The 22,190-nt window shown below is 49.1% G+C and overlaps 2 protein-coding genes across 3 annotated transcripts; one reads left to right on the top strand and one right to left on the bottom strand.

The window, feature by feature from the left end:
* Positions 1–1,205: 1,205 nt before the first annotated feature.
* On the bottom strand, positions 1,206–11,484 carry TADA3 (transcriptional adaptor 3). Of its 2 annotated transcripts, XM_019748252.3 has the most exons (10): positions 11,198–11,484; positions 11,022–11,079; positions 10,083–10,310; positions 7,977–8,227; positions 7,752–7,857; positions 6,387–6,528; positions 6,191–6,294; positions 4,878–4,987; positions 3,421–3,606; positions 1,206–1,777 (listed from the first exon to the last, which is right to left on the bottom strand). In XM_019748252.3, exons 3-10 carry the CDS (start codon positions 10,287–10,289, stop codon positions 1,585–1,587), a joined length of 1,299 nt encoding a protein of 432 aa, XP_019603811.1. In that variant the 5' UTR covers positions 10,290–10,310; positions 11,022–11,079; positions 11,198–11,484; the 3' UTR covers positions 1,206–1,584. The 2 variants fall into 2 exon arrangements, with proteins under 2 accessions (XP_019603811.1, XP_074169123.1); XM_074313022.2 differs by having other exon boundaries at positions 11,022–11,379.
* A 51-nt stretch (positions 11,485–11,535) lies between these two features.
* Positions 11,536–21,255, top strand: ARPC4 (actin related protein 2/3 complex subunit 4). Its single transcript, XM_019748260.3, has 6 exons — positions 11,536–11,928; positions 14,573–14,691; positions 15,926–16,037; positions 17,143–17,238; positions 18,144–18,314; positions 20,374–21,255. Exons 1-6 carry the CDS (start codon positions 11,926–11,928, stop codon positions 20,377–20,379), a joined length of 507 nt encoding a protein of 168 aa, XP_019603819.1. The 5' UTR covers positions 11,536–11,925; the 3' UTR covers positions 20,380–21,255.
* The last annotated feature ends 935 nt before the right edge of the window (positions 21,256–22,190 follow it).

Here is a 22,190-nt window from a genome sequence, read left to right as displayed (position 1 = left end):
CCAAGTCCAGTCATCATTTTCAATCTTTAGTTGCAGGAGGCGCAGCCCACCCTCCCCATGTGGGAATTGAACCAGCAACCTTGTTCAGAGCTCGCGCTCTAACCAATTGATCCATCTGGCCACCCCACATTCTATGGCTTTTAATCCAAGAGAAACCCTCTTCTCTCAGCATCCATACAACCATCTTATGGAAGACCTCTGATTGGCCCGGCTTGGGTCACATGCCCATTCTTTGGACCAATCATCATGGCTAAAGGGATGGGGTACTGTGACTGGCCAAGCTGGGAACACGTGTCCACTCTAGTTTGACAGTCCCACAAGAGCCACATGAAATGAGGAAAGGGCAGGTCTCCCACAGGAGAGGTGTTGGGTATACAAGAATGTTGGTTGTCCTCGCCATCCTTCTCTATGGCTGAGTACCTCAGGGAACCTTCCCTTCCCTTCTCCTGTGTGGACCTTCACCTTCTCACAGTGAACTGCAAATTATTCTCAATTTGAGGCAGGGACAAGAGCATATTTGTTCATGTTATTTCCCAGGGCTAGCTTCCTGCCCATCCATTTCCCCTTCCTGCTCAGATCTTTGTTGGGTTCCACCCTCTCTCCCCGTTCCCTTGCACTTAGTGGGAAAGCAGACACTTTCATTAGTTTAAACCCATCAGTCATCCCTTGCCAGTGATTGGTTCCAGAATGGTTACGTGACACTTAGTTTGGGTGAGACATACGGATGTCTGGGAAAGGCTTCTTGCTCTTTTGGGTAGACCACGGAAGCTACCTGCTCCTTCCTGCCCTCTCTGGTGCTGGCTGTAAATGAGGAAGCATTTGGCCTTCACTGACTGCTACTGGCTGCCACCACACAGCCAAAGGGGAACCTACTTAGGTGAAAGCTGACACTGTGGAGGGCAGTGTGGAGACACATGGATCCTGGAATTGCTGGACTGGCCGACCTCGGAGGCCGCCCTGCTCCAGGATCAAGCCCCCAGCCAACACGCTGCCTTCTTGTTAATCCACTGTGAGTGGGGAGCGGGGCAGGTATGCTCTTACCTGCAGCTGTAAGTTCCCTTAGAACAGAACGTCTTTCCTGAATGAATGACAAGGGCTAGTGGCAACAGGCTGAGAGCCACCAAGCATGCCCTGCCCTCCTGAACCTTTGTGGCCCATCCCAGTTGCTTTCTACTCCACAGTAACAGATACTCAAAGATTCTGGATGCTTTTTAAAAAACCACAGCAGTCACTTTACTCTTAAGTTTGCACTTTACAAAACCACAAAGGAGAAGTCCTTGAGGGAGAGAGGGGTGGGGTGGGGGGAGGCAGAGAGGGGGAAGGAAGGTCTAGAAATGAAGTTTCCCTAATCTTGGGGACGAAACAGAGACACCAGGCCAGCCCAGCAGGGCCTCCTGGGTCCAGGCTATACAGAGCTAGGCCGAAAGACTTCAGGGAAACGCCCCAGTCCTCTAGAGACTGTGGCCACACGACATCTGACAGGCAGCCACAGGACAAGGCTTCCAGCAGCCCAGAGAAGGAACTGGGGCTCCCTCCCCTTTCTCCCCTAGACCAGGGGGAGGCAGCCTGAGGCAGGGGTGAGGGCTACCCATCCAGCAGCTTTAGGATACTCTCGCGTTCCTTCAGAGTCTTCCAGGCCTGGTCCTTCTCCTTCTTGGTGGGGGTCCGCTTCTTTTGCCGGGCAGCCATGATCTTGCGGAAGGCGTCCATGACCTCGTTGTCTGCCATGCGGACCCGCTGTCTCAGCTCCTGCCGACTCACCTCCTCCTTTGCCAGCCTGTGGGAATCAGTGGGCCCGGTGCCATGGGAAGCCCACCTCCAGAGTGGGGCCCTCTCCCAGACTGAGCCCACCCACCACGCAAGGCTGGCACTCCTGTGGATCGTTTCACACCAAAAAGCAAAGTTACTGAACTTTGGTATGGAACATGGTGCTAGGTGCTAGGTTAGGCTCTTCAAAAATATTAGCTGTTATTTCTCAGAACAACCCTGTGAGGTGGTAGATGTGTTATTCTTCTGTTACTAGTGATAAAGATGAGGCTCAAGGAGGATCAGAAATGCCCCAAGATCCCACAACTAGCGAGCAGATCTGAATCAGGGCAGGGCCGAGGGCTGCACACTGGCCTCCTCCTAGGCCCAAGCCAGTTCCTTTACTGCCCATTACTTCTGCATCTGTACATCGCTGCTTCTCTCCCCTCCCCCTCCCTTCCTCAGTACCTCTTTCATCTGTATTTGCCTCTTCCTGCCCTAGAGAGGAACCAGAAAGAGGCTTTGGAGTTAGCCTTGGGCTCAAGTCGCAGCTTGGCTGTTTACTGGCTATGTGACCTTCAGTAGAGCACTCACTTCCCCGGGCCTTTATTTCATCACTGGGTAAACATCTACCCCTGGGCTGTCGTCAAGATTCAATAGGAGGGTGTACAGGAAGTCCTTGGGACATAGTCAGCACGCAGGACACCCTTGTCCTTAAGCACCCTAGCAGTTTGTCAGGCACAGCTCCCAGTGGCCCATGTGGGGATCGAACCGGCTACTTCGGTGTTATCAGCACCACGCTCTAACCAACTGAGTTAACTGGCCGCCCTACCTCTCCTTTCAATGGTGCACATTTTTATCAATCATCCACTTGGAGACTGTGAGCCCTTTGCTCGGCCTCTCTTGCTGGCCCAGCACAACGTTTAAGAGACAGGCAGAGGTGGACAAATGAATGAGTGTGCCCTGTGCTGTGAGGCAAAGCGACAGCGCCTGCTGTGAGAAGTTATCAGATTGGTTGTCCCCAATAAGACGGCACCCCTTACCATGATCTCCCTCCAGATGTCACCTATACCCTTGTTGTGACCAATGCAGGGCAAAGGATGGAAGTCAGTATAAAATAAATGACATTGCAACCAATTCCTTAAAAAACTGGTCCTAAAACACTGGGCAATTTCAGGTGAAGGGCCAATAGCAATCACAAATGTCGAACAAAATGTTACCAGTTGATAAATCTAGATTGAGGGCATATTGGTGTTCATTACGTTATTCCTTCAGATCTTCTGTGTTATGAAATTTTTCATAAAAATACTTTGGGGAACAAAGAAAATAAGCATGAAAAGATTAAAAATAACAAATCGTACAACAAGGTGAATGTAGTTACCACCACTGAACTGTACATTTAAAAATGGTTTAGAGGGTCAATTTTATATGACACGTTTTTTACCACAATTATAAGTAAATCCATCAATCACAGATGCCTGAGCCCTAGTCTGCAGGATTACAATCTATTTGAGACATAATCTGTGGGGCAGTGCCTGGCACTGATAATTTCTTCAAGGCTCTGCAGGTGAGTCAGAGGCCCTGCCAGGTTTGGGTGGCCTGTGGTAAAGAAGGGGAGAGGCAGGGGCCATGGCCTTGTCGACCACTCCGTGGCCCATGCGTCCCGTCACTCACCTTAGCAAGTCGTGCTTCTTGGTGCGGTTGTGGGCACTGAGGGCCTTCAGCTCCGCCTGCCGTTTGCGCAGCTCGGCGAGGACCTCGTCCTCTGAGTCCTCGGCGGGACGGTCCTCTGACTCCAGCAGGCCCTGTGCGATCAGCTCCTCCTTGATTCGGCTCTCCAGGGACTTGGTGTGTGGCACACTGCAGAGGAAGGCAGCCCTCAAATCAAGGGGATCCCGCAGAGGTTCCCGAGGTTAGTGAAAACTTCCTTTCTCTTTGGGCGCCCCCTCTGTCTACTTAGATATAGAAATATAGAGAGACAGACAAATTTGGTCTTGTTTCAAACACAAGTAACATATGCCCATTACCAAAAACAAACAAACAAAAAATACGGAAAAACCTATAATGCCAACAACCCAAAGAGAACCACTATTATTTTGTTATGGTAACCTTATTTTGCTATAGGTTATTAATACGTATGTTATGTGTAATACACATATATTTTATGTTATCATATATATATAGTAGTCCCTCCTTATCAGCAAGAGATATGTTCTAAGACCCCAAGTGACTGCCTGAGACCATGGATAGTACCAAACACTATACATACTGCTTTTTTCCCACACAAACATATGATAAAGTTTCATTTATAAATTAGGCACAATAAGAGATTAACTATCATAAAATAGAACAATTATAATATATTGTAATAAAAGTTATGTGGCTGTGGTCTCTCTCTCTCTCTGACAACCAATCTGATAACTGAGGCGACTACTAAGTGACTCATGGGTGGAGGACATAGTGTGGCTGTGGGACAAAGGGATGATTCACACCCCGGGTGGGACGGAGCGGGTGGCGCTGACACTTCATCGTGCTACTCAGAACAACACACAATTTTAAAACTTATAAATTGTTTATTTCTGGCATTTCCCGTTTAATATTTTTGGACCACAGTTGATCACAGATAACTGAAACTGTGGAAAGCGAAACTGCAGAGAAGGGGACTATTGTGCTATATATAGTCCAGATTTTGTTATATCATCTTTCATTATATATTTGTTTTTTCCCTACACGCAAACATTTATCTTAAAAAAAGGATTATACTGTCTGTATTGTGATAAACTGACATTTCCCCCACTTAACACTCTACTGTTTACATCTTTTCGTGTCAACTAACTATATTTCTCTAATGTGATTAATAGTCGCGGGTTAATTATGGCAATTTAGCCAACTACTCTCTTTCAGCGGGACGTTTAGGTTGTTTACAGTACAAACAGTGCTGGGATGAACAACCCTGGGCTAAGCCTGCGCGTGCAGAAATGCTGGGCCGGAAATACACGTTTGAGACTTTTATTGGGCTTTCTCAAAGTGCCCTAGGCCTCTCTATTAAAGAAGGCCTCCCCATGTCAGGAGGGACAGAAGTCACCAGAAGCAGGGGCCACACTGTGGGGTATGGATAGGATGCCACTCACCTGAAGGGCTTGTTCTGATTTCGGGGTGAGGTGCTTGCCCCATCAGCTCCTGATTCTTTCCCAGACATGTCAGGAATAGGAGAGTCCTCCATGGGGGAAATAATATTCTCCTAGAAGACCACAAAAATGGGATGAGAGAGAAAGAGCTACAGTATTTCCATTTTCCTGCTCCTCTCTGACCTACGTGGATAGTCTTCCCAGACCAGACTATCCTTTTTCCCATCCCACCCTGTCTGGTAAGGTTTTCTACCCTCCAAAAAGCTTTGATCATTTTAGAAATCCCCTTTTTTTATATTGATGCCAAAAGAAGGGAGCAGAGAAGAGCGAAGATAACACTCAGTGACAGTAACAAGAATAGCTAAGGTTTGTCAAGTATATGCAATGCACCAGGCACTGTGCGAAGCACACTGTGGCAGAGGCTGCTAGCTGTCCAAACGCCATTCTCGCCTTTCTCCCATAGTCGCCGGGCTTGTGGCTGCCCATATACACTACACTTCCCAGCCTCCCTTGCAGTCAGGTGTGGTCAGGTGACAAATTCTCTCCAGTGGAAAGTGACAGAAGAAGAGCCACAGCCAGTCACGGCCCATTAACCTTCCTTCACACACTCCTTCCTCTTTTCCTGTGGGCTTCGAGCGGCAATCACACCCAGAGTGATATTGTGCAGAGCGTATGTTTAAGATGGCAAAGCCACCACAACTGGAATCCCTATCTGACGGTGTGGGACGGAGCCCAGCCCCCCTCAGCTCAGCCAACCTGGAACATGTGTCCCAGACTGTTACAGGACTAATACACTATTGTGCTTGGGCCAGAGAGGAAACTGAGGCTTAGTGAGATGAGGGATGTGCCTAAAATCAGCCATGGAGCATAGAGAAAAGGGCCCCTGAACCTGGGATTTGAGTCCTGCTTCTATGTATTAGCTGTGTGACGTCTGAAGCAAACAGTTCCCTTTTTTAAAGCTTCCATCTTCTTGTATGTAACATGGAGCTAACCACTGTCCTACCTCCAACTAGAGGATGTGTGGAAAGCCCCTGCACAGGGCTCAGCACTTAGCCAACACCCAGCAGAAATAACTGTGAAGTAGGGGCTATCTTTAGAGGAAGTTAGAGACTGGGAGGGGCATGAGAGGGATTTCTAGGATACTGCTAATGTTTTATTATACGTTATTATTATCCTATATTATTTATTATTATACTGTGTTCGTTTGTGAAAAGTGATCAGGCTCTACGTTTATGATCTGTGTACCCTTCTAAATGTATGAAAACAAAACATTAAAACAAAGTACATGCAGCTGCCGTTTGGGTTGGCGTGCTCACCTCCACCAAGGCCTGCAGGAGGCGCTGCGTCAGGGCGCCGAAGGGGCACCCATCCTCCGGCTGCTCATGCTGGGCCTCAGACTTCTTCAGCAGGGCATCCACATCTGAAGCACACAGAGAAGTGGTGGGAAGCTGGGCAGCAGTGCTGGGAGCCCCCGTCCCAGCCTGGGGTAGGCAGGGCGGTGAGGGGCCCAACCTTTAGTGTCCAGTTCAGTCAGTGGCCCGATGAGGCCTTTCTTCTTGTCGGCTACGGCCGCTGCCCGGGCGCCATCCTTCTGCTCCTCCAGCAGGTCCTCCTGTGCCCAGCGCTGGGAGTAGTGCTTCCCCAGGGGCGGGATCTGTAGGAGAGATCCCGTCAGCGCTAAGGGGTAAGCATGCTTTTCATTCCTTCCTTCCTTCTTTCATTCACTTCTTTGCCTCCCAAGTACCTAGCCCAGGGCCGAGGATTGTACCTGGTATAAGTGACAAGAGACAAAGGAGATAAAATCTCTACATTCACAGTCTAGTAAGCAAACTAAAACACACATAGAAGCCAGTACGGAGCAATTTCCAAGGTACAAGGTACAGAATATTGTGTACATGGACCATCTTGGGTCACAGCTCTCATCTCTACAGGCTTTAGGGTTGGGAGAGGAGATTCTCTTTTGTATTGCTTGAATTTATTACTGCCTGTATGGATTCCTTTTTAAAATAAATTTTCAAAAAATTCAGTGAAGTGATACAGGTAGACCGAGGTCTTCTGGCAGCACAAAAGAGAGACTGACTTTCTGCTAGGGAATCTGCAAAGGCGTTTTGGTGGAGGTAACATGAGATCAGAGCCCTGAAGGGTGGGTCAGTTTGCCAAGGGGAGAAGAGCAGTACAGAAGCCCAGAAACCAGCAAGGACCCTGTGTGGCCCTGGAGTGAGGGCACGGTGCTTGGTGGAGGCTGGTGAAGGCAGCAGTGAAGAGGGGGCGTGGCCAGGGAAACTGGAGAGGCTGCTGGGGCTGTGCCACCAAGAACTGAGATGCCTGGACTCGATCCTGTGCGTAATGGGAGCCCAGAGAGGCCTGGGAGCAGGGACGGCTGTGTCACATCCGAGCCTGACAGCAGACCTATGGGAGAGTTGTCCCCAACACTCTTCTGTATTTTCCACATTTTCTTTACTAGAACCTGTTTTATTTTCATCCTAAGAAAATGTTTTATTTTCATCCTAAGAAAATAAACTTATATGTATTAAAGAAATACAAAGAAAGGCCCCTCTGGAAGCAGGAAAGCATTAAGACGCTGTTTGGGTGAAAGCTGACGAAGTCTTAAACCAAAGTAGAGGGGATGGAGATGTGGGGTCAAGGGGGGACCTCACTGAAGTTGAAGCCTCAGGATGGATGTGGTGACCGTCTGGATGGGGCAGAAGGGAGACAATGCAGGAGGAAGACTGGGTGTCTGGGTGGCTTGATGGGGCAGAGAGGAGCCTGGACAGGGGAGGGGAAGTAAGATGATACGTGGCTTTGGGATCTTTGATTCTGAGGCACCTTGCAGCCCTCTTGTTCTCTGTCATGTCTATCGAGGCTCAGGGTTTCTACCTTGTAATGTTCAGCCTCGTCTTCTGGGGGTTTCAGTAGCTCTTCTAGTGTGCGGACCTCCTCGCTGGTGATGTCAGCGCAGTAAGGCTCCACCGAAGCCCAAAACCTGCAGGGAGAAGCAGATCCTAAGTGGGCGCTCCATGCCCCACCAGCCTCAGCCCTGGGCCCCTCCACAGTCTCCACGGCCCGAATCCCAAGGCCCCTCTATGTTTTATGGCCCAGAACCTGTTGGGGGCATCATTCTTGGGGATCCGAGGCACATCAATTGGGTCATCAGTGAATTCATATTCCTGGATCTTGGGCTGAAGGTTTTTGGATTTGGGTCGCCCGGGGCCAGGGCCTGGCCCATGCCCTGCCTTCCCTTCCAGTTTCTGCTTCTTGGGCTTCCCATGTTTGGGGGGAGCCCCAAGCTCATGGTCTCGACCCAGCTTCAGGAGTCGACGGTCACCTTTCTTATCCTGCCAGTCAGTGAGGATCTGCAATTCAGAGAGACTGTTAATGAGGGAGGGAAGGGAAGACAGAGGACAACTGTTTCCCCCAGTGAAGAATCAGGATCTAGAACTTGAGGAGGCGCTAAAGTCTTTCCCCACCCCCTTTTTATTTAGCAGACTCCTACTCATCCTTTAAAACCCAGCTCCTTTTCTGTGTCCATCTCACAGGATTTTACTCATATACTTCTCATCATTCCGTTCATTTGTCTGTATTGTGATTCACCTCGGTAGTGTTTAGTAGCAAGGCCAAACAAGGGATCACACCCCAGTGCATGCAGCTCTGGGAAAATATGCTGGTGGGAACTTTTTGGTGAAGGCAAGCAAGCCTCCCAGCAAAACCTTCACTTTGAATGTCACAACTGGAAAGCCTTCTTCACATCAGTTACCCGATTCTTAGACACTAAAATACAACGGATTGTGCCACAACCCTTTTCAAAAAGCTTCAGTGGATTCTCAGGGACCACAAGTTAACGCTATTCATACTTCCAAGTCCAGTTGAAATGGCATCTTCTTCCTCTATGAGTCTCTGGCACTTTGCACCTTCACTGTAGGCCCAAACATCTTGTTTGGTCATACTAAAATGCACAGCATACTTTATCTTTTTTACTAGATTATAAGCTGCTGGAGACCAGGAAGCTCATCTTAACCAGTTGTCCCCCAGGATCTGGCGTAGCACCTGGCACACAGGCCCCAGAGGATGTCTATGCAGTGAAGAGAAATAATCAGAGTAGTGCCAATGACTAACATTTGAAATGCTAACTTAGTGTCAGAAACTGGGCTCAGACTTCGCAAAAAAAAACAAAAACAAAAACAAAAAAACCTGGGCCGGCTCAGTGGCTCAGACTGTTGGAGCTCCGTGCTCCTAACTCCAAAGGCTGCCGGTTCGATTCCCACATGGGCCAGTGGGCTCTCAACCACAAGGTTGCCAGTTCAACTCCTCGAGTCCCACAAGGGATGGTGGGCTGCGCCCCCTGCAACTAACATTGAACACGGCACCTTGAGCTGAGCTCCCACTGAGCTCCAGGACAGCTCAGTTGGTTGGAGCACGTCTTCTCAACCACAAGGCTGCCGGTTCGACTCCCGCAAGGGATGGTGGGCTGTGCCCCCTGCAACTAGCAACGGCAACTGGACCTGGAGCTGAGCTGCGCTCTCCACAACTGGGACTGAAAGGACAACAACTTGAAGCTGAACAGCACCCTGCACAACTAAGATTGTAAGGACAACTTGACTTGGAAAAAAGGCCTGGAAGTATGCACTGTTCCCCAATAAAGTCCTGGAAAAAACACACAAAAAACCTCTCTTAATCCTCACAAAACCTCTTTTGTACGTCCTATTATTCAGCCCACTTTGCAGACAGAGAACTGACGCTCAGAAATAGGAAGTAATTTCCCCAAAGTCAAAGAGTTAGGAAACAACACTAACAAGTGCTTAGTGCAGGAATCAAATCCTCTCCTCATTCCAGTTCCTAGTCCCCCTAACCATAACACATCACCTGGTACTTGTCTAACCAGCCCCCCACCACTTTTAGTTAGCAAACTCCCTGAAGGCCACAATTGTCCTAATTATCTTTCTTTAATGACTTGCACAGGACCCAGAACTTAACGGGTGGGTTGGGGGCGGGAGAGCTGTGTTGTCAATAAATGCTTAGAAATCTTGCAGTTTATGGGGATCACACATGTTCTTGCTTATTTTGTGTCCCTAGAACCCAATTTGGGTGTCTTCCCCCCTCCTCCCTGCTACCTCCTATACCCCAGGCCTTAGCAGATGGGACGAACTCAATGAGCCATGCCATAACTTATCACAGTCTAGCCCTGGTGACGTCTCGTCTGGAGGGTATCACCTGGGTTTCGGCCTCCAGCACCCGCAGGCGCCGGCTGGCAGAGGAGAGCAGCGTTTCAAGCTCTAACTGCAGAGTGTCCAGCTCCTCAATGCCGATGCCGTCATCCTCGGAGCGGGCCAGCACTGCTGTGTAGCGCGGACAGACCTTCAGGTGGTCCACTGACTTGAAGTCGTGGAACTGCAAGGGGCAGTCCTTCAGCTCGCTCATGGCCCAGGATACGCTGTGGAGCTGAAGAGGACAGGGACACTGACGGGAGATAAAGGGGCACGAGGGAAGCCCAAGGGTTCCCTCCATCCAGAAACAGCCTCAAGGAGAAAGACCGACTTCAGTACCCTATTGACAAGGCTGATGGCACTGCTTCTACTCAGAGAGCATCCACTGTGCACCAAGCAAGGTGCAGACATCTTACCAGCTTTGCACTGAATTCCTCACCCTCTGAGCAGGGACCGTGGTGCTCTCCATTTTACAGATGAGGAAACTGAGACTTTGTAAAGGTGGGTACATGCCCACGCTTACCAAGACTTTGAATCCAGGTAGTTCTGAGTCTGAGCCCCTCACTACCATGATACACTATGCCCTGTCCTCCTGATGCTTTCCATTTGTTCTCCTCCTCCTGAGTTCTGCTAAGCCTCTGAGCTCCAAGCATCCCATTCTCACCATGTTCACGTTCATTGTGCCTCCCTGCTTCACCTTGTCTCACTCCTTCCCACCTTTGCGGGTTATTTTTGCCCGACAGTGGTTAAGAATGTGGTATGGTAAGCCAGACATACCTGGGTCCAAGCCCAAGCTTTGCCATTCTCTATGTATGTGGCCTTGAATATGCCATTTAACTTTTCTGAGTCTCGGTTTTTCCAACTGCAAAATGTGGACAAAGTAGTGTGGGTCTGTTTCCCCATAAGAAGTCTGAATCTGTAAAATGGGGATAATAATGGTACCTACCTCCCCCGGATGTTCTGAGGATTAACAGCTGATGCTCGTCAAGAGCCCAGTTCAGTGCCTGGCACAGAAGAAGTGGGACTGCTTAACGGCTGGCTCCACCCGTGGGTCGCCCCAATGCCCCGCCTTCAGGGTCCCCGTCCACTCGAGACCCCCAACGCGGCTCCTGCCCCCTCTACCTCCACACTCCGGCCTCCTACGGCCCCCGGGCCGCGAGAGGGGGTGGGGAGTTCCGGTTGGTCGGATCTACCGCCCGCAACTGGCTATGGGCGGGGCCCCTGCAGTTGACGCGGGGGCGGGGAAACGCGAGGGAGAGCTCACTGTGCCTTGCGGGGGAGGGTATGCGGGCCGTGAGCTAGACCACTGCAATTGGGGTGAGGGTTATGCCGCGGGGGAACCCGAGGGAACAGCCCAGGGCTGGAGGGCGGGGCTGGGCAGCCGGGTTTTCGGTCAGGCATTTAGTCCCGCCGAGCCCCAGAGGCAGCCGGTAGGAGGGGCCCGGGGGAAGGAAGGGGGCGCAGAACCGGAAGGAACGAAGGGCTCCTCCGCCTCGCCTTGTCCAAATATGGTGCCCAACCTTCGGCCGGGCTGCACCATTGCATGACTATGGGGAAAGAAAGCGGCAAATAGGACAAGAAAGCCAAAGTCACAAGCGAGAGCTGCATGGATAACGGGAGAAGCTTGAGTACGGATCTGAAACTGCAGGAGTCTACAGATACCAAGACAGTCCTAGGGGGAAAACTTCCAAGGGAACAAGTGTTCCGAGGCTCTCCTTACCCTGCTCGGAGCATAGTGGTACTGTCCGGAAGTCCGGGCGGAGACTGCGGCTGCGCTTCTCGCGAAAGGGCAGGCGTCGCGGGCCTGGCCACTTCCGTACTTCCGCTTTCCGGCCCAGCCAGCGCCCGCGATGGTGAGAGAGCCGGGCCCCGGGCCAGGGACCCCCCCCCCCCCCATTCTGTCTCAGAGTTGTGGGTCTGGGGGAGGTACGGCTTTGCAGCGGAGAGGCCTGGGGCCGAGGGATGCTGGGGAGTTGGCACGATGAGGCTCGGAGAAAGAGGGCGGGGTGGGGGTCGAAGTGAGGAAGGGGCGAGCGGGGAACGCCCTCGTAAGAAGTAGGCATGGTGACTTCACGGTCTGTCTTTCGAGACAGGTAGGGAATACCTGAGGTATGGAGGAAGCCGGAAGTGGGACCTGCTAGGCTCGTAGTTGCGCTCAGGTGGTAGGGCTACCTCCTCACCCGGAATAGAACTTCACTAAATGCACTGCTCTGTTTTCTCCTGCCCGCCAGACTCTGTAGTTTCCCAAGGGAAGCGTCTACACCTCCATATCCCACGCTTCTCCTTACCCCCTACCTTGATTCTACCGTCCTGAAGGATTTCTTATGCCGCCTCCACCCAAGCCCCTTCCTGGTCAGAACACAGCCGTTGTTGCCTTACTGCAAGATCTGATACTGCTGCTTTCCCTCCCTGGAAATCCTCCTGTTTGATAAATGTGTGCGTTCCTGGGAGTAGTGTGGTACCTATCTAGTCCCCTGGCTTTGATGACCTTGTGTATTCTGGTGTCTCCCAAGGTTTGCCTGGATATCTTGAAGATACCTTGACATTAAACCTCCAGATCAAAACTCCTCTTTCCTCCTAAACTTGCTCTTCCTTCTTTGTTTCTTAAATTGGCCATACCTCTTGATTTTTTAAAAATCAGGTTTATTGAGGTATTGCATGAGACTGTTTTATTTGTGAAAAGGCAGGTGTCATGGGGCTAGCCACCTAAAAATCACCCTTTTCGGGTTTATCATCTATGAATTTTGACAAACACAATCATGTAACCACTACAATCAAGGCACAGAACATTCCCATCACCTCAAAATGTTCCCGCAAGTCCCTTGTAATCAGTCCTCCTCCTCTTTCCCCACCCCAGGCAACCACTGATTTTTACCCCCCATAATTTTTTTGCCTTTTCCATATTGTAATATAAGTGGAATTGTCAGTATGTGGGCTTTTTAACGTGGCTTCTTACCATAATGCATTTGAGATTCATCCGTGTTGTATCAGTAGTTATTCCTTTTCATTTCTGAGTAGCATTTAATTGTGTCAATGGACCGTAGTTTGTTGGGAGGTGTTTTTATTCCATGATTATCTATATCTTATGTTATAGTCGAACCGCTGTGCTTTTCCTCTCTACGGCCCCAGTCTAGGCTCTCATCAGTACTCCTTGAATAACTCTCTCTGCCTTATGTCTTACTTCCCTCTCCAATCCATTCTCCACAGAGCCACCATGCAGCTGTGGTCCTATAACTTCCCCCTCAGAAAGCCCCAGCAGTTCTTTACCACCTTAAAAGAAAAGCTAAACTCAGTAGCCTGGCATTTGAGATTCCCCATGAATCTCCAGACTACCACTGCAGCCTCCTCTACTAAATCTAAAATACGTTTCCTACAGCAACATTGTACTCATTACTACTTCTGGAACTCTTAATGCCCTTTTGTGTTCATCCTAACCTTGCTTAAGTTACAGCTTTCATTCATTCATTTATTCTACAGAAAACGAATGACACTATGTACGTTAGGTACTAACTGAGCGAGGAGCAGGATATGTAGATTTGAATAAAATAGACGCGGTCTATTGACCATGAGGCTTGCAGTCTAGTGAAAGAGAAATCACTTTACTAAAGATGTTTGAAGGATGTATCATTGTAAATTATAAGAACTGCTACTAAGGGGAAGTCAAGAAAGACTTCTCTGAGGAAGGAAGAGGCCTTCCCTGAATAAACCAAGATCTGAAGGATGACTTAGGCGAAGAGAGGGTAGAACCACTGCAGATAGATAGTTCAGCATGTGTGAAACTGAGGTGAAAAAGAACTTGGTGAACATAAGGAAATGAAGATGAGTTAGAGTAGCTAGAAGCTGATCCTTCTACTGGGAATGCCCTTACTCTCTTTTTCTCATTCTAAAGCACTCCTAATCGTATTTCCATCTTCAAATCAAAGCCAATTGCTTCTGCAAATATAACTTGTAAATCTAATTAAGTTATCCTTCTTTGTATCATAGTTTCTCCCCGCATTGAGCTGTTTAAGGGTAGAGATGGTCTTAATCATCTTTGAATTCCCAGCCCCTAGCTCAGTGCCTGGCACATAGTAGATTTATCCATTTCTTGGCTCAAAAGACAGATTGAGGACAATCATTCATTTACCTGTATGCCCCTGGACCGGAGTTTCTCAACCTCGGCACTATTTGGGGCTGAACAATTCTTTGTTGTGCAATGTAGAAGGATTAGCAGTTTGCCCAGCCTCTTTCTACTCAATGCCAGTAGCACCCCCATCTCAAGTCATGTCAGTGGAAAATGTTTTAACATTGCCGAATGTCCCCTGGCAGGCAGAATGGTCCCCTGTTGAGAACCACTGCTCCAGACTTAGACTGGAAGGCACCTTGAAGGCCTAGTCTGTTCTTCAGTGTCTGAGAATCCAGCACCCTCAGGACTGCCTGGCTCCTGTGTAGCTGGAGCAGGGGACCAGTGGGTTTGGTGAGACAGATTCTGATCCTCCTTTGGGGTTTTTCCTACAGACTGCCACTCTCCGCCCCTACCTGAGTGCCGTGCGGGCCACACTGCAGGCTGCCCTCTGCCTGGAGAATTTCTCCTCCCAGGTCGTGGAACGACACAACAAGCCGGAGGTGGAAGTCAGGTAGGGAAGGAAAAGTTCAGGGTAGGGGTGATAGGTACAGCCCCAGAGGTGGCTGTTGTTGAGAAGGTGCCATGAACTTCCATCCTGGAAGGACAACCACAGTTCACATATTTTGTCTTGCTGCCAGATGAACAATGGTTCCCAATTTGGAGTTCAGAAAATAGGGTCAGTAGGTTGGCAGGACAAAACCCAGGGGAGAATCTACTCTGGAGCCAAGATTGCTTGACACAAGGTATGACTTTTCAGAGTAGAGCTGTTCATGAAGTATTTCCTATGGCATTATTGAACCCACTGGCTGTTTAAAGAGAGGATTTAGTTAGATGCCATCTCCATACTTTTCTTAAAGATCAAGGATTTTTTCTCCCCCCCTCCCCACTCCCAAACTGTATTCTCTCATCTCCTACTCCAGATATTCTGCATTTTGGGTTATAGTCTCTCATGTAGTTCATGTTTTCTAAACAGATCATTCTTTTTTTCCATTTAAAGTTTAATCTGGGACATACATCTAGAACTGAGATGTGGCGTTACCACACTATGTTGATATGATTTGAATTTTTAAAAACGCACAAGATGTTAGCATGTGCCATGTTATGCTACTTTACATATATGATCTCCACTAGGCATTTTAAAATGACAACAATTCACAGACACCACCACCACAGTGAATTATCATTATGTAGATCTAGGGAAGTAGAGACATCAGAATGGGAACTGAGCTGAGAGAGGTCTTAATGCTGAATAAGTGAGTCATTCTGGATTGACTGTGTTTGATTTTAGCTTGTCCTTATTTCTAAGATAGTCCCTCTTTTTGTTCCCTAAATGGTATGTGGATTTGCCTATAGTTATTAAAATAAGAGCTGCCGTTTGTAAAGCTCCTACCGTGTGCCAGGCACGCTATTGGACACTTGACCCTTTTTGATCTCTCTCAGTCCTCGCCAGTGAAATAGGAATCAGTCATTTTACAGATGAGAGAATTGAGATTCCAAGAGGGTAACTTGCCCAAGGAAAGTAACAGAGGAGGCTGGATTTCAAAACCTTTCGCCCTGACTCCAGAGCCTGTGCTCTTTCCACTGGAGAACACACTCACTGGCCCCCATCTTGGAGCACCCCTGCTTGTGAGTCTCCTATTTCTTGGACTCTGGTCTCAGATAGTGATTCCAGGACCTGCTGTGGGATGTCCCTAAGCATTCTGTTCCTCTATAGTACAGAAGCCTTTGTGACATTGTGTTTTCAGGAGTAGCAAAGAGCTCCTGTTACAGCCTGTGACCATCAGCAGAAATGAGAAGGAGAAAGTTCTGATTGAGGGCTCCATCAACTCTGTACGGGTCAGCATTGCTGTGAAACAGGTGAGCTCACCATGGAGCCCCTGCCTCCCTAGGAGGCCGGGGAGCCCCCATCCGAGAGACCAGGGTGCAAGGAGACCCTCTATTTCCTTAAATGTACCCAGGAAATGATTTGCCAAACTCAGCCAGTCATTAGAATAAAGAGTGAGCCATTCTGTCCTGTAGGCCTTGTTCTGAATGTAGCAGCTCAGGCCACGGGCCAGTATGGTGTCAGGGCATGGAACCACTCCTGAGAAATGAGGAAGAATCCAGTTCATAAAAATAAATAGTACCGGTGCCAATTTGATAGCCATAAATTCTGAAAGTGAGATTTAGGGTAAAAAACAAAAGTACAATGTCTTATGTTGCCTCAGGCAGCTGACATTCCCACTATCTCCACATTTTTGGCCATATTTACGTGCCACCTGGACAGTTATTTACTGAATGGGTTTCTTTAAACTGACTTTTCTTCTCAAATTATCACTCACCAAATAGAGGGAGTCTAAAAAATAAACATAAACATGAAAACAAAACAGTGTTGCTAAGTTCAGACTAGATACTGTTGCCTACAGAAAGCTGTACCCTTTTAACTCTTTGTTAGGAGAGGTTCACGTGTTGCAGTTGTTGAGGGTGTACCAGTGCCTAGCAGCAAGATTCTTCCTCCAGAAATACTGAGAGTTCAGGGAGAAACTGAGGGGATTCTTTGATGTTCAGTGTTACTAAAGTGCACTAACTAAGGTTATTTCTGATACCCCCGGTGGGGTAGATCACAAACTGGAAAATGCACCACTAGTGAAATGAGAAAGGGAAAGACAACTTTGAATATAGGTGTGGACGCTGGAAGGAGTGGATAGAAGACTCAGGTTCACCAGGTTAGCGCCTGAAATGGACAAAGATGAGATCATAGTAATGCCCTGTCCAGTTGGAGAGGCTATGATGTTGTAGACCCTCCTTTCAGTTGGTAACCAGATGCCCCGTGATTCAAAGTTGAGGCAGCAGTTGCTCCCAATACCAAACGCACTGCCTCCAGTGAGCCTGGGGGAAATGGGGTCAGAAGAGCAGGCGACAGGTTTCTGTTGGCCTCGGTGTCGGCTTCAGGGAAACAGCATTTCTCCTCTGCTCTCACCAGGCTGATGAGATTGAGAAGATTCTATGCCACAAGTTCATGCGCTTCATGATGATGCGAGCAGAGAACTTCTTTATCCTTCGAAGGAAACCGGTGGAGGTGAGACCGTGAGATCCACGGGTTTGTAATACCCAGAATTCTAACGCTGAGCCCTCTGTCACTGGCCAGGGTGCTGCTTCGCCAGCTGTTGGGCACCATCCACTCCTTGAGTTGAGAGTCGGCCTTTATCTCAGCTCGAGTGGGAGTGAGAGGGATCTGCTTCGGAGAAGTTGGGTCTGTCTCAACCATGGAAAAGGCACCAAAGAAGAGACACCTTGCACATCTTCCCAGAAATACAGTCTAGCAGCAGAGAGGACACAATGAATCCGAACTCCTTTCTAAGCTTCGCCACTAGCTGGTTCACGGTCTCTAAAGGCTGTAGCTGACGTTGGGTCAGTTGTTGCCTGACTCTGTATTTGAGTCCTCGCCCAGGCTCCCTGCCAGATTAACTAAAATATCCCCAGTGACTGAGCAGCACACACCATCATCAGATACAGTAGACATGCTGGATAAGCTCATCCTCATCCTGAGCGAAAAGCTTTCTCCTCGTCTAACCTCTGGGGCCACCCAGAGTGAAAAAAAAATGTTCTTCCACATGCAGCCCATCTGGTAGTTAAAGACTCCATCCCATCCCTCTCCCATCTCTTCTCTCCAGACTAAGTGTTCCCTGTTTGATTAGATTCTTCTGTAACGAGATTTCAGATCCCTTCATTCTCCCTTGACTCTTTCTGAATGCAACTATTTGTGCCACAGACAGTCTTCCTGAGACATCCGGTACAGAATTCTCAATTGGGTCCAATCCCTTGGATCTAACACAGATACCTCACCAGAGCAGGTGGGCTGTTGACTGAAAACCGTCGCTTGAGAGACGATCACAGCCAGCTGGAAGCATGTGGCTGAGTGAACGCAGGGGACGTGGCCAGCTAAGTGCCCCGGACGCTAATTTTTTCCTGTTTCTTCCCTAGGGGTATGACATCAGTTTTCTGATCACCAACTTCCACACAGAGCAAATGTACAAGCACAAGTTGGTGGACTTCGTGATCCACTTCATGGAGGAGATCGACAAGGAGATCAGTGAGATGAAGCTGTCAGTCAACGCCCGCGCCCGCATTGTGGCTGAGGAGTTCCTCAAGAATGTAAGGAGAGGTCTTCTGAGCTCCTCCCAGAAGTAGGAGGAGTCGTGGGCTGTGTTGAGAACTTAGCATCTGGCAGGAAAGGGGTGCCAATGGTGTGGAAAATTTCCTGATGCCTCTAGGACCTCTGGTGGGTGGCAGGTGTATCTCTGAGAGCTACAGAGCATTTTTCGTATCTGGGTATCTGGGGGACGCCTCTCTTCGCCTCTCATGAGGACTTAGAAGCTCATTTCTACATCTCAAAATGTACAGAGTCCTTCCCTATATCTAGTTCAAACCCCTAGTGAGCCCAAGTAAATCCATATGTGAATTTTTGAGGATTATAGGACAGTTAGTCACAGTGTAATTCCGCTTCTCAAACAGACTTAAATATTTTCCTTCAGCGTCTGTTTATCAGGCTTAACGTCATGATTTCTTTAGCCTGTTTTCCATCACTGTCCTGGCTTAAGTCCCAATCCCTCTTCAGTTGTCTGTGCCTCCCTAATGGAAAGGACTGCATTCCTCTGAAGAGGAGGAATTGTAAACATTGATGCACTGATGACACAGTTGTTCTTGTTTAGGTATTCAGGACGTGCCTTCTTCTTGGTCTTTTTCTTCTTCCAAACAATCTTTGATTTGTTGACATGTTCCACTCAGAATTGGTACCCTAGATGGTAGGTTTAGTGTTTATTTCTCCCAGTGCATACAGACCCAGCCCAGAAGGAGCTCAGATTCCTAAAAATAGAAAGTACACCCGCTTCCCCTGGGCTTTAATTATACTGAGGGCAGCCAGCGTGCAAAGTAGCTGTAGTGTGTGCAAAGGGAAAGTAACATGCTTGTTCAGATCACACAGGCTGTGGGGTCAGGCGACCTGGGTGTGAGCCGGCGTCACTAAGCCTCCGTTTCCTCAGCAGTGAAACGAGACTGTGAGTAAGTAACATGAACCTTCAGGGTAGTTGGATATTAATGAGGAAATGTATGTAAAGCATAGCCTTTGGCACATAATAAGTGTCCTATGTATTGTAGGACCAGAATTTTCTGGCCAGGACACTAGGAGGCCTTTGGATTCAACTGTGAAGAAAAACAGTTCTTGTCCCAATTTAATACTTAGGTCATTCATTCAACAATCATTTCATTTTTATGATAATTACATTTCTATACTTCTACAGCTTTAAAAAAGCACATTCACGTGTCTCATTTAATATCTAAAACCATCCCCATTTCACAGATGATTATACTGGGGGCTCTGGAAGTTAAATCACCTGCTGGTGGTCCCTCAGCCAGTAAGTGGGACAACCAGGGCATGGCTAGGTTTCACAATGAGATCTAGGATAGCACTGTGGCCTCTGGCACTGGTCACATGCCCACGTGCATGCAGGGTTTGGGCAGGTAACGTCCGTGAGTGAAGTGGGATATGTGGGGGGACCTCGTGAGCAGCAGCTGCCTCACCCAAAGAGGATCACCACCACACAGCTTCATCTTCCAGTTTTTCTGAAGAATCCCCACATCTGGATTTGTATACGGAGTCTCATATTTTCAAGGTTGGCAACTAATTCATATTAAACACTGTGGGCCAAACAGTGCTCGCCTTTGGGCTGGGTTCAGCCTGTGGGCCAGTCGTCCCACCTCTGGTCTGTAAGATGTCCATGGGCGATCCTTGATGGCAGAAAACATTTCAAGTGCCTGTCCTGTTGGAGGATCCCATAGAGCTTGACACAAAGTACTCAGCCCTCTTGAGTCCCCAAGCCCTTGTGTCTCTAACGAATGCAGTCTGCTCAGTAAGTAAGGCATGGTGACAGGGCTTTATAGCCGCCTCCATGACACAGCCACGGGGAGCCGTGGCCACGCCCGTACCACCCTTAATTGCTCTGCCTTGTCTAATGCTAGGTTTTGGGCCAGTGCCCCAAAGGTCACTGCTGAATCTGGCTGGAGGAGAGAGTGTGCCCACGGGTGTCCTGGGACCCAAGCCTGCCCCTGAGAGATCTCAGCACAGTAGCAGTTCTCAGAGCAGCCCACCTCCGTCACGCAGCCTTCCGGGATACAGCAGTAACCATTATTCACTGCCTCTTGGTTCTCTTGACAGTTCTAAACCATCTGGCTGGATCTCGAGGCCTTCCCCCTCAGGCTCCCCGGTGTCTCTGCGAAGGCGTCTTGGAGTTACTTCTCAGAGCGGCAGCAGCGGAAGCAGCGGAGTGGAGCTGGGTTGGGGGTGGGCATTAGACGAGGGAGGTGGGTGGTGCGCTTGCTAGCTGGCAACAAAGCAGCAGTGGACTTGCCCCAAAGGCCACATGTGCCTGGTCAGGCTGGCTTCTGATGTTCAGTCCCCTGGGCCGGGACACATTTTTTTTAACGTCTTGAAATTTAAACTCTGTGCTTGTAGGAGACTGTAACCTTTTTGTCTTTTTTTTTTTTTTAAAAAAAAAAAACAACCTCCACCTCCAGTGGCTGTGACTGGTCCCAGTGATTGTGCTTTACTAGTCGCTGTGGGTCTGGGCGGGCCTGGAGCCAGAAGGCGACTACTGTTCCTCCCCCAAGTCAGCCCATGTGGGGAGGGAGGGAGAGCTCAGACCCCCGTCCTCTCCCTCGTCCTCGTATTCTTGAGCCTCCGTGGGCCCAGTAGAAGCGGTGCCTGAAGCTCTGCCTGAAGATGGCCACTCAGCCCTGGTTGGGGACAGAGGCTGAACCGGTGGCCACCAGACACGCCTAGGAGCTTGGGCCAGAAAGCCAGGCAGCCTCTGGCTGCAGGGCTGCTTCATGCCCTCCCAGCCCCGAGGGGCCACTGTTAACGCCTTGTCTGTCAGTGCAGTGCCTGTGCTAGAGGTGGAGAGGTGAGTCCTGTGAGATTCCCGGCCGGGCCCTCCCACCCGCTCTGGCTTCTCTGCTCCCACGCTCGCTGTAACTTTTCTTATTCCGGTGGATTCTCCCAACCCTAATTAAAGTCTCTTGCCCCTTTGGGGCTGCATGAGGTCTGTGCTCTGTGTGCATATGTGAGAGGAGGGAGGGTGGGGCTTTTTCTTCCTTAAGACCGTGTGGCTGGTACTTGGGCCTGGCGGCGACATCCCTGCCAAGGGTCCCAATCCAGAGAGCTCCAGGGCAATCTGGGCACCACCGATTTCTGCAACTGCTCTCTCTGCCTATAGAGAGCTTTGGTCCTTTTCATCTAATGAGCTCATTTGGGCTAAAAGGTAACCTCAGAACGAATGATCCCATTTGGCTAAGGATACTGAAGTTCCGTGAGCTGTAGCGGCTTGCCCCAAATCGAGCCAGTGAATAAGGGGGTGGACTTCAAATCCAAGACATCTGCCTCTGCCTGTGCTAAGATGGTAATCAGTAGCTGTGTGTAGCTATTGACGTTTAAATTATTCAAATCAAATAAGGTTTAAAATTCATTTCCTCAGTCCCACCAACGACATTTCAGGTGTTCAATAATTGCAGGTGACTGACGCCTGCTGTGTCAGATAGGACATAACACGGAGCATCTCCACCGGTGCAGGAAGTGCTGTTGGACAGGGCCAGCCTTCTTGGTGACACCTGGAAGGAAACAAACACTTGTGTTTGAGTCCTGACTCTTGCTGCTGAATTGGAGCAAGTTCTCTTTTCCTGTGCCTCCGTTTCTTAATCTATAAAGTGGAGATATGAATGGAAACAGTCTGACACAGTACTTGCTATCCAGGTATTAAACAATAGCCGGTATTTCCACCAACCTAATAGCCAAGCTGTTTGATAACTTCCATCATGCTAGACACAGGACGGTATTATCCCTGTCTTGGAGAGACTTGGACTAACTAAAGAGCCAGGTGTGTAAAAAGGTGCACTGAAGTGTTTCATACTCACATATGGAAGTCTGGGGGCCCACAGGGCATATATTGATAGAAGAGGGTGTCAGGAAAAGTTTCAGAA

Source organism: Rhinolophus sinicus, chromosome 5 (genome assembly GCF_057876585.1).
Source record: "Rhinolophus sinicus isolate RSI-liver-muscle chromosome 5, RSI-T2T, whole genome shotgun sequence".
Lineage (NCBI taxonomy): Eukaryota > Metazoa > Chordata > Mammalia > Chiroptera > Rhinolophidae > Rhinolophus > Rhinolophus sinicus.
This window is presented reverse-complemented; position numbering and strand designations above follow the sequence as displayed.

Excerpts from the sequence above, each read along its gene's own strand:
- TADA3 (XM_019748252.3), bottom strand. The coding sequence starts at position 10,289 with ATGAGCGAGCTGAAGGACTGCCCCTTGCAGTTCCACGACTTCAAGTCA. Across the intron at positions 8,228-10,082 it reads TGCTGGAGGCCGAAACCCAG|ATCCTCACTGACTGGCAGGA; the intron begins GTGATACCCTCC and ends TCTGAATTGCAG. Across the intron at positions 6,295-6,386 it reads GACTGAACTGGACACTAAAG|ATGTGGATGCCCTGCTGAAG; the intron begins GTTGGGCCCCTC and ends TGTGTGCTTCAG.
- ARPC4 (XM_019748260.3), top strand. Across the intron at positions 14,692-15,925 it reads AAGCCGGAGGTGGAAGTCAG|GAGTAGCAAAGAGCTCCTGT; the intron begins GTAGGGAAGGAA and ends TTGTGTTTTCAG. Across the intron at positions 16,038-17,142 it reads TCAGCATTGCTGTGAAACAG|GCTGATGAGATTGAGAAGAT; the intron begins GTGAGCTCACCA and ends TGCTCTCACCAG.